Here is a 12500-nt window from a genome sequence, read left to right on the forward strand (position 1 = left end):
TAATAATAATGATAATAATAATAATAATACTAATAATAATAATAATAATAATAATAATAACAATAATAATAATAACATTAATAATAATAATGATAATAATAATAATAATACTAATAATAATAATAATAATAATAATAATAATAATAATAATAATAATAATAATAATAATAATAACAATAATAATAATAACATTAATAATAATAATGATAATAATAATAATAATACTAATAATAATAATAATAATAATAATAATAATAATAATAACAATAATAACAAGAAAGACAATCACAGCTGAGAATAAGACACAATTATTCCCTTCATCAGTCACTAAGGTTAGACGTCGCTTTTAAATCACTCCCATCTATACATAAACTTCTTCAAATGTCTATTATTATAATATATACATCAGTATATACATTGACAAGGAAATAAGACAGCATCATGACGAGTCTGAACAACAACTTGTAATGTTTGAGTCCAATCTGTTTCCATCCAGGATTTTGTGTGGGGGGGGAAACACACACTGAGGGAGAGAGAGAGAGAGAGAGAGAGAGAGAGAGAGAGAGAGAGAGAGAGAGAGAGAGAGAGAGAGTGTATGTATTAGTGACAACATAAAAACATTATCTTGTGGTAAATTCACATTTAAATATTTTTGAAAGATGTGTGGTTGGAAAAAAAAGGAAAAGTCTGCTAAGAATACACAACAGAACTGAATACTACAATACCACGTAACACTATAGTACAACATCACGTAACACTATACTACAACACCACGTAACACTATAGTACAACACCACGTAACACTATAGTACATCACGTAAGACTATACCACACCACGTAACGCTATACCACAAGACCACGTAACGCTACACCACAACACCACGTAACGCTATACCACAACACCACGTAACGCTACACCACAACACCACGTAACGCTACACCACAACACCACGTAACGCTATACCACAAGACCACGTTACGCCATACCACAAGACCACGTAACGCTATACCACAACACCACGTAACGCTACACCACAACACCACGTAACGCTACACCACAACACCACGTAACGCTATACCACAACACCACGTAACGCTACACCACAACACCACGTAACGCTACACCACAACATCACGTAACGCCATACCACAAGACCACGTTACGCCATACCACAACACCACGTAACGCTATACCACAACACCACGTAACGCTATACCACAACACCACGTTACGCTACACCACAACACCACGTAACGCTACACCACAACACCACGTAACGCTATACCACAACACCACGTAACGCTGCACCACAACACCACGTAACGCTACACCACAACACCACGTAACGCTATACCACAACACCACGTAACGCTATACCACAACACCACGTTACGCTACACCACAACACCACGTAACGCTATACCACAACACCACGTAACGCCATACCACAACACCGCGTAACGCTACACCACAACACCACGTAACGCTACACCACAACACCATATACTACGCAACACCCTGTAGAGTGTTGCGTGGCCTCCCCTCCCCCCGCCCGTACCCAGGCACCAGCAACACACCCAGGCACCAGCAACACACTGATAGTGAGGAACGGGTGTTGTGGAAGGGGAGGTCAGCCGTGTTACTGTGGCAGGGTTAGGTTAGGGAGGAGGGTGAGCGAGCGGCGGTGATGAGGAGGAGGCTGGTGTGGGAAGGTGGTTTAATGGGTGAATGAGGGCACTCGTAAGCGAATGGGGAACGGGAAAGTATGAGGGGAATGGGAAAGATGAGATAGGGGGGGGGGGTTAATGGGGTCTGGTATGTGGTCGTCGAAGCTGTGAGGAACTGTGGGAGGGAAGGGGAGGGGAGGGGAGGGAAGGGGAGGGAGGGGAGGGAAGGGGGAGGGGAGGGAAGGGGGGGAGAGGGGAGGGGGGATTGGAATGAGGCAGCCAACGAATGGAAGTTGTGAGTTAATGAGGCATAGTTACGAGTGAATGGGTCTCTGACTGGGAGACCCAAGTGGTGAATGGGGATCAAAAGAAAAAATATGAGGGACAGAGAGGAAGGACTGAATGAGGGAGGGAGGGTGATAGTGAGGGAGGAGGGGTGTAGTTATGAGGAAACGCACGACCGTACGGCATGAGGAGGGACGACTGTGATGTGAGTACATCGGAAAGTGTGCGCACATGACAACCAAAGCGTCATGTACCATAAGGTCTCCCGTTCCATAATAAGCACTGACTACTCTGGCCCTTCCTGCCACAGTATGTCCTCACGTGTACACACACACACACACACACACACACACACACACACACACACACACACATATATAAACACGTACCAAAACATCCAAGCCAAGTTGATGGGGTAAGAGCAGAGGCATACAGCCTCCTATACCCACCTCACACATCCTCCACCCAAGGTGTGTGTGTGTGTGTGTGTGTGTGTGTGTGTGTGTGTGTGTGTGTGTGTGTGTGTTGAAGGGAAACATGGCCGACGTGAAGTGTTGTTTACTTCTTCACTTTCCACGTTAGTACGACTCGTCAGGTGACACCGGTGGCTCCATTAATGGTGTGGGGATAAGAGGAAACCTAACCTAACCTAACCTAACCTAACCTAACCTAACCTGACCTAACCTAACCTAACCTAACCTTCTCCACAGGTCAACCCCCCATCATCCTCGCGCGCCCCTTCCAGCATCGTCTGGCACGCCCCTAGCCCTTATCATGTCTATCACACTACCTATCCATCTATCCCTCTCTACCGGTGTTCATCTATCCCCTACGTCCCATCTACTGTGACCCTAATGTACATCCTTGGCTAGCCCGTGACTTGCCGTACGTCTCGTATCACCACACCATCCTGAGAGACTTTGGTCCTCACGACCCGTCGACTGAATACTTCCCTCACGTCTCACATCTTCCTCCTCCTCCTTCGTCCTCTCTTATTCCCAGCTACATCGCCGAACCAAACCGGTCTCCGCCCAAAAATGATCCCTCACCTATCCTGGCTTTCCCATCCATACACCAGCAGCGGTGAGACACGTTTCCTCCCCACACTATCATTCCCGGAGGCATGTTGTACACTAGTGGGGCATCGGGCATCTCCCCTTCACCAGGGTATTGGGAGCACCTTGGAATCCCTCTCCCCTCCATGACTCTCCTCCCTTCATTTCTCCTCCCACCACCGTCCTGGCTGAACACCTCCACAACTTCCAGTTGTCCGCTAGGCAAACTGATCTCATAATCTGGCCTTCCTTGTAGACATCTGACGTATTACACTGACTCGTATTCACTCCTGGCATCCTCCCTCCTACGTCCGACACTGGAAAGGCCCACCACCACTTTATCCAGCTCTTTCCTCTGGTTTTAAAGTCATCAGCACAGCGTCATCGGCATACAGCAACTGTGGCACACTTCCATCCACTTTCTCAATGATAAACCCCGCAGTCACTTACCTCACTCTCAACTTACCCAGCACCGCACACACACACACACAGCCTACTTACTAAGACTAGCACAAGGACGTTATACAAGCTCTTAACAACACTTGAAAAGTCTTCCCACGCATACCACAAAGCTTTCCTTTTTGACCTCCCTCACACCCTTTCAAAATCCATTAATGCCGGCCACACCTTCTCTTTTTTTTCTAACCCTCTCAACGCCATTCTCTAGTTCTTGTCTAAGTACATAATTCTGGTCTACATAACACCACCACCATCTTCAGGTCCTCCTAAACCCACCTTCCTCTTCACCAGTGGTGTTCACCTGTCCATTAAACACGACCTGTGACAATGTCTTGCCACAACGCTTTACAGTCACCCTTACTCCTCCTCCTCTCTATAAAGTGGAACATAACAGTCACTGCCTTTATTTTTCCCAGTCACCAGGCACCTGGCTACTTTCCTTCGTGCCTCCATACACAGTTTCCAGGTCCAGAGCAATCTAACTCCGTCGAAAACTCCTCACAATGCTTGTCTCTCCTTTGACGGTCCCCTAATTCCACCTATTGACTCGATGAACATACTTGGCATTACTGTAACCTCCACTCTTTCTTGGAAACCCCACATTACGGGAACTGTTAAGTCTGCCGCCAAGAAACTGGGTGTCCTGTTTAGATGTCGAAACTTCTTCTCTTCTGAACAGTTGCTCCGTTTATACAAGGGATTGATTCGTCCTTGTATGGAGTACTGCTCTCACATCTGGGGTGGTTCTTGCTGTCCATCCTTACTTGACAGAGTTGAGTCGAGAGCGGTCCGCCTTATAAACTGTCCCAGGCTAACTCCTAAACTTGACCCCTCTTATCCTACGCAGCAATGTTGGTTCACTTTCCCTCTTCTACAGGCATTACTTTGATTTTTGCTCCCGAGAGCTGGCTGCTTGTATGCCCCCACTGGACCATGCAATACTCGGCAAGCTGCTCCATCGCATGATTATTGTGTGGTCATCAGCAACTCAAGGGTGGGCAGGTTTTGATAAATGTTTCTTTCCCTACACGTCGAAGCTCTGGAACTCTCTACCTTCTCATGTCTTTCGCAATAACTATGACCTGGCACATTATGTCACCATTCTCTCTCTCTCTCTACTTCTTCATGTCACCAGCATTTCCCACAAACACACATCTCTTACTCATACATCTTTTCCAGCTTTCATTCACTTCCTTCCAGTGTAATTTGTTATTCGTCTTTAAATCATCGTCTGAATTTCTCCATAGGTCCTCATCCACTTTCTCTTTTGGAATCCATATCGCCTTGCCATCTGAACTCTTCCCTCCCATCCTCTCAACCCTTCCATTCAGAGGTTTATCTTCTACAGTGTCTTCCTCTCCATCCATCTCTATATCTTAGAGAAGATTCGGCTTTTTGTCCCCAAATTCGTTTTTTTTTTCCTTCCTTAACCCAACAAAACTGATATCTTCATTCCACCGCGTTGTACCTCCTTTTGCCCCGCGTCCTACACACGGTGTACCACATACCACCCTGACACCTTCCAACAAATCATCCTTAAAATCTCCTTTTCCTCATCATCATCATCACCTCAACCTCACCTTGAACAAACACATCAACAAACAAACAAACAAACAAAAAAAAGAAGAGTTTAAATATGTCCTCTAGCGACAGCAGGGATAATGAAACAAACAAAAAAAAAAGAGGTCGACTTTTTTCCATTTTAGCACAAGTGTATAAAATCGCGGGGTGGAACTCGTTGTATATAAACCAGCCAGCTTACATAAACCAGAAAGAACTTCTCACTAGCCAAGGAATAAGCACATATTCAGCGTAATCATTCAGAGAGACAGGTGATTATTCATCATGAAATGAATAATCTGAATGAAATGTTTCCCCCTTTTTTTTTTGTGTGTGTGCGTGTGTCATACTTAACACACACACACACAAAAAAAAAACGAGGTAAAATAATAAACAAGACCAGATTATCTGATATTTCCGGAAGGCATTATTCAGAGGCGTTTTTTTTTATTTTCTTTTTTTTTTAGTTTTTAGTTTTTGCTTTTTGCTTTTTTTTTTTTGTTGCTGTTGTTGTTAACCCCTTGACTCTTCACGCAATCAGCCGTCATAAGTTGAGACATAGACTGAATTACATTACTAGAATGGAATGACTTTTCTCTGGCCGAACATACATTTTATTAATGGTTAACAAAACTCCCTCTTTACTGAGAGTAATGATGGCTACACACACTGGTCAAGGACCAGTAAAGTCGGATTTACTAAATATTATCGTAACGAAAAGTAAAAACCTCAAGATTCATTTTATTCCCCTCCTCCTCCCCCCATCTATGTATATATGATAGCCTCCTGTGTTGAACGCCATGAGCACGACAGTACGATCCTTGAGCACGAAGGTAGGACCCTTGAGCACGAAGGTAGGACCCTTGAGCACGAGGGTACGGCTCCTTGAGCACGCAGGTACGACCCTCTAGCACTTGGATACGACCCTTGAGCACGAAGGTAGGACCCTTGAGCACGAAGGTAGGACCCTTGAGCACGAAGGTACGACCTTTGAGCACGAAGGTAGGACCCTTGAGCACGAAGGTACGACCTTTGAGCACGAAGGTACGACCCTTGAGCACGAAGTTACGACCCTCGAGCACGAAGGTAGGACCCTTGAGCACGAAGGTACGACCCTTGAGCACGAAGTTACGACCCTCTAGCACTAGGATACGACCCTTGAGCACGAAGGTATGACCCTTGAGCACGAAGATACGAACCTCGAGTTGAAGTACGACCCCCGAGCACCAAGGTACGACCCTCTGGCACTAGGATACGACCCTTGAGCACGAAGGTACGACCTTTGAGCACGAAGGTACGACCTTTCAACACGATGACCTAACCAGGACACATCATGCCAGAGGGGTTATACCCTCGTGTACAAGGGTCGTGCCGTCGTGCTCAAGGGTCGTACCTTCGTGTACAAGGGTCGTGCCGTCGTGCTCAAGGGCCGTACCGTGTTGTACAAGGGTCGTGGCGTCGTGTAGAAGGATTGTACCTTCCGTGTTCTAGGGGTCGTACCGTCGAGCTCAAAGGCCGTACTATCGTGCTTAAAGGTCGTACCATGGTGCTCAAGGGTCGTACCGTCGTGCTTAAGGGTCATAACGTCGTGCACAAGGGGAAAAAACCTATATACACAGTCGTCACAGCAACCCCCCGCCACTACACAATAACTTCTGGCAGGGGGTACCATCGGCAGGGGATATCGTAGGGAAGGGGGTATCGTCGGTAGGGGGGGTACCGCTCGTAAGGGGGTGTCGTTGGTAGGGGGGTACCGCTCTTAAGAGTGTGTCGTTGGTAGGGGGGTACCGTTGGCAGGGGGTGTCGTTGGTAGGGGGGTAACGTCGGCAGGGGTTATCGTTGGCAGGGAGGGGGGGTGGAGATGACAGTAAGGGGCTACCGTTGGTACGGTCGTATGGGGTGCCGTTGGTACGGTCGTATGGGGTGCCGTTGGGAGGCAGTTACCGTTGAGGTACCACGAACAGGAGGTACTGTCGGTAAAATAGTGGGGGGGAAGGGTGGGGGGGTGGTTGGTTGGTGGGGTTATAATACAGGAGGTACAACTGGGACTTACCTCATCGAGGGGGCAGCCGGCGGAGACCAGGAGGTGGTGGGACTGCGGCAGAAGGAGGCGCAGAAGGCGGTCCTTGATCTCCCGGGCGCACCGCACCTTCCACGGGCTGCTGCGGCCAGAAAACAGAACAACATTATACTCACGATCACAACCCACACGAATCACGCACTCACAACCACACGAATCACGCACTCACAACCACACGAATCATGCACTCACAACCACACGAATCACGCACTCACAACTACACGAATCACGCACTCACAACCACACGAATCACGCACTCACAACCACACGAATCACGCACTCACAACCACACGAATCATGCACTCACAACCACACGAATCACGCACTCACGATCACAACCACACGAATCACGCACTCACGATCACAACCCACACGAATCACGCACTCACAACCACACGAATCACGCACTCACAACCACACGAATCACGCACTCACAACCACACGAATCACGCACTCACGATCACAACCACACGAATAACGCACTCACGATCATAACCCACACGAATCACGCACTCACGATCACAGCCCACACGAATCACATACTCACGATCACAACCACACGAATTATAGAGTCAGTGGTGACAACCACACGAATCACGCACTCACGATCACAACCACACGAATCACGCACTCACGATCACAATCACACGAATCACGCACTCACAATCACAACCACACGAATCACGCACTCACGATCACAACCACACGAATTATAGAGTCAGTGGTGACAAGCACACGAATCACGCACTCACGACACAACCACACGAATCACGCACTCACGATCACAATCACACGAATCACGCACTCACAATCACAACCACACGAATTATAGAGTCAGTGGTGACAACCACACGAATCACGCACTCGCGATCACAACCACACGACTCACGCACACAACTACACGAATCACGCACTCACGACACAACCACACGAATTATAGAATCAGTGGTGACAACCACACGAATCACGCACTCACTGCTCTGAACCACAGAAATCATAGTCAGTGGAGGGATTCGCACGGGACGACACACTCATGCCCTGAACCACACGAATGGAGAGAACGAAAGAAGTAAGCCATTACAATCATTTTACCACAATAACAGATGCCGTGGATGGCATCTCCAATGCTACAGACGAGGCACGTTAGGGGGTTCAATTCCTTATCACCAACATAAAACGGGGGTTCAATTCCTTATCACCAACATAAAACGGGGGTTCAATTCCTTATCACTAACATAAAACGGGGGTTCAATTCCTTATCACTAACATAAAACGGGGGTTCAATTCCTTATCTCTAACAAAACAAGACAACTATAAACATAATAAATGAGTAATGAGTAATAAGGTTATCAAAATGGTTAATAAACAGGGGAAAAGAAAAAGAGATAATTAAATTGGGTATGTAATATATAATGGTCGAGCTCAGGACTTAAGCATGTGTCTCAAGAGGGAATAATTTGTATGCTTTGTAAGCTTCCAGTAGGCTGTCCGGGGCAGAGGGAAGTGTAGTGAAGATGAGGGTGTAAGGGCGTAGTGAAGATACGGGTGTAGTGAAGATGGCCACCTGCCATAACATTTAAGACTCGCGGAATTTGGGGGGCTTGTAAAGGTGTTAAGAATCAAGAGGCCAGAGGTGTCAAACACACGTCGTAAAGATGAGAGTGTTGTGAAGATAACCTCTGACCTGACTCTTATGACTCGGGTCAGAGATAAGTCGTACTGAGGGTGTAGTGAAGATAAGGGTATAGTAAAGACGTACACAGTTTTATAAAGATAAGGGTGTGGTGGAAGATAGCCAGTGACCTGACATGTCCTCCCCTTAAAAAAGGTAGCAGTAAAAGTACCTTGTGGGATGTCTAACGAACAGGTCGTTAAACAATCATGTCGAATTGGGAGATGGTTGAATCTTGTTCTAACAAGAACCCCCCACCCCCCCTTTAAGAAGCAGGAGAGACCATTTGAAGTTGTGTACAGGAGCATGTGGTAGGTGGAACCACTCGATGAAGGTCTTGAATACCTCTCACTGATACCAGATACCACATATGGTCCTACACAGTTGGTTCTCCTACGTACCACAGATGGTCCTACTACGTACCACAGATGGTCCTTCTCCGTACCACAGATGGTCCTCCTACATACCACAGATGGTCCTCCTACGTACCACAGATGGTCCTCCTACATACCACAGGTGGTCCTCCTACATACTATAAGTGGTCCTCCTACATACAACAAATGGTCCTCCTACATACCACAGATGGTCCTCCTACATACAACAGATGGCCCTCCTCCATACCACAGATGGTCCTCCTCCATACCACAGATGGTCCTCCTACATACAACAGATGGTCCTCCTAAATACCACAGATGGTCCTCCTCCATACCACAGATGGTCCTCCTACGTACCGCAGGTGGACCTCCTTGCCACAATGACCCCCCCAGCTCATACACACACACACACACAATACAAGCCACACCTCGTCCTCCACCTCAAGAGCCACCTCGTCCTCTACCTCAAGAGCCACCTCGTCAACCACCTCAAGAGCCACCTTGTCCTCCAACTCAAGAGCAACCTCGTCCTCCACCTCAAGAGCCACCTCGTCCTTCAACTCAAGAGCCACCTCGTCCTCCACCTCAAGAGCCACCTCGTCCTCCAACTCAAGAGCCACCTCGTCCTCCAACTCAAGAGCCATCTCGTCCTCCACCTCAAGAGCCACCTCGTCCTCCACCTCAAGAGCCACCACGTACTCCAACTCAAGAGCCACCTCGTCCTCCACCTTAAGAGCCACCTTGTCCTCCAACTCAAGAGCCACCTCGTCCTCCAACTGAAGAGCCACCTCGTCCTCCACCTCAAGAGCCACCTCGTCCTCCACTCAAGAGCCACCTCGTCCTCTACCTGAAGAGCCACCTCGTCCTCCACCTCAAGACCCACCTCGTCCTCTACCTCAAGAGCCACCTCGTCCTTCACCTCAAGAGCCACCTCGTCCTCCACCTCAAGAGCCACCTCGTCCTCCACCTCAAGAGTTAAGTTCTACCGCCCGAGACCTGGAGGAGGAGCATCATCATCATCTCTGATGACGTCACCTAGATCAATCTCGCCTTCCCGCCAAAACCACCAGACCAACAATCCCCGTTCGACTCCCCGTATTCGTCCCCGTGACGCGACCGTAAACCTGATTGGATAATAAATGACGAATTGATGATAACTGTAGAATGACTGATTACCGCATTTTAGTTTTTGTGTTCAAATGTGATGTTTCGTTAAGTTTGGCTAATCACGAATATATATATATATATATATATATATATATATATATATATATATATATATATATATATATATATATATATATATATATATATATAATCCCTGGGGATAGGGGAGAAAGAATACTTCCCACGTATTCCCTGCGTGTCGTAGAAGGCGACTAAAAGGGGAGGGAGCGGGTGGCTGGAAATCCTCCCCTCTCGGTTTTTTTTTTTTTTTTTTTTTTCCAAAAGAAGGAACAGAGAAGGGGGCCAGGTGAGGATTTTCCCTCTAAGGCCCAGTCCTCTGTTCTTAACGCTACCTCGCAAACGCGGGAAATGGCGAATAGTCAGCATCAAAATATAATCATAAGAAGGATCTAGAACAACCTCAGGTATGAAACATAATATAATTCTTTGATCACAAAATCTCTCACTGTGTATATAATCCCCGTACGAGTATATAAATATGGAATTTATATGGGACCTCCGTGGTGTAGCGGTTAGCGTTCCAGACCGTGACGCATTCACGGGCCGCCGCCCAGGGTCGAGCATGGCATAGGTTCGAATCCTGGTTGCGGCAGTCGGTCCACAGTCAACCCAGCTGTTCATCCACCCCGAAAGTGATTGATCTATATAATGGGTATCTGGCTGAGGCTAACAAAATATAAAATTAAAAAATAACCCTTATGAGGGAATCGAAAACGAGTAAAATGAGATAAAAATGAGACAAATTCAAATAAATATATAAATACGAAATCCTTATATGGGTACTTGATTAGAAACTATAATTTAAAACAAATAGCAAACATGTAAATAAGAAATTATCCTCCCCTTATATGGTACACGAACATGAATAATAACACGATGAATATCAGCAATTGAATAGTCTACCTTTTGAGGATAAAAAAAAATATACATATACAATTAAATAACTAACTTACCCTTCGTAATAAAATCAATAAGAACAATAAACAAAAATGAAAATAAATGTAGGAGGATATCTAACCAGCCCTTCAACATAAATTATTAACAAAAACTAACATAAAATGAACCCAAGAGAATAATCTTCAGTTTGAGGGGTAACTAATATGAAAACTCAAATAAGTAAAATACAGCCATGTTAAAAAAAACAAAACAAAAAAAAAAAAAAAAACTACCATGTTATATAAATTCTATTTTTTTCACTGTTATATAGATTTTATCTTTTTTTTTTTTTTTTTATCCACAGGAGTCGGTGGCGAGGTCAACCCAACGCCATCGTAACTAAATATCAACTACTACTATAAACCCCGGCACTTACTTGCCCCCGCCCCCAGCACTATCCTATTACAACGCTGGGATAAAACCCGACTCTGCCTACACTGGACATATTACTACTGGGGCATCATATATATATACTTGTGCTCACGCCGCTCTATCCTCCTACGAGACCTACTTTTGCATGATCCTACTATATATATATATATATATATATATATATATATATATATATATATATATATATATATATATATATATATATATATAACAAGGTCATAACAAGTGGTGGTGATGTGAAAAGGAGATGGAGTGAGTATTTTGAAGGTTTGTGGAACATGTCAGATGATAGGGTGTAAGATATGGGTTGTTTTGGTCGAGGTGGTGGGCGAAGTGAGAGGGTTAGGGAGAATGATTTGGTAAACAGAGAAGAGGTAGTGAAAGCTTTGCAGAAGATGAAAGCTGGCAAGGCGGCGGGTTTGGATGGTATTGCAGTGGAATCTATCAAAAAAGGGAGTGATTGTGCTGTTGACTGGTTGGTAAGGATATTCAATGTATGTATGGCTCATGGTGAAGTGCCTGAAGATTGGCGGAATGCATGCATAGTAACATTGTACAAAGGCAAAGGGGATAAAGGTGAGTGCTCAAATTACAGAGGTATAAGTTTGTTGAGTATTCTTGGGAAATTATATGGGAGGGTATTGATTGAGAGGGTGAAGGCATGAACAGACCTTCAGATTGGGGGAGAGCAGTGTGCTTTCAGAAGTGGCACAGGAAGTGAAGTGTTAATATCTGGGAGTGGATTTGTCAGCGGATGGAACCATGGAAGCGGAAGTGAGTCACAGGGTGGGGGAGGGGGCGAAAGTTCTGAGGCGTTGAAAAATATGTGG

At 45.8% G+C, this 12500-nt stretch overlaps 1 protein-coding gene across 1 annotated transcript in view; it reads right to left on the bottom strand.

Annotated features, from left to right (window-relative positions):
- The window catches only part of LOC139764631 (homeobox protein dve-1-like), a 404802-nt gene that overhangs the window by 79410 nt on the left and 312892 nt on the right, over nt 1–12500 (bottom strand). The window contains exon 5 of the mRNA XM_071691480.1: nt 7081–7189. Within this exon, the coding sequence (XP_071547581.1) occupies nt 7081–7189 (109 nt within the window). The remainder of the gene's footprint in view (nt 1–7080; nt 7190–12500) is intronic.

The sequence above is a fragment of the Panulirus ornatus genome, chromosome 50 (genome assembly GCF_036320965.1).
Source record: "Panulirus ornatus isolate Po-2019 chromosome 50, ASM3632096v1, whole genome shotgun sequence".
Taxonomy (NCBI): Eukaryota; Metazoa; Arthropoda; class Malacostraca; order Decapoda; family Palinuridae; genus Panulirus; species Panulirus ornatus.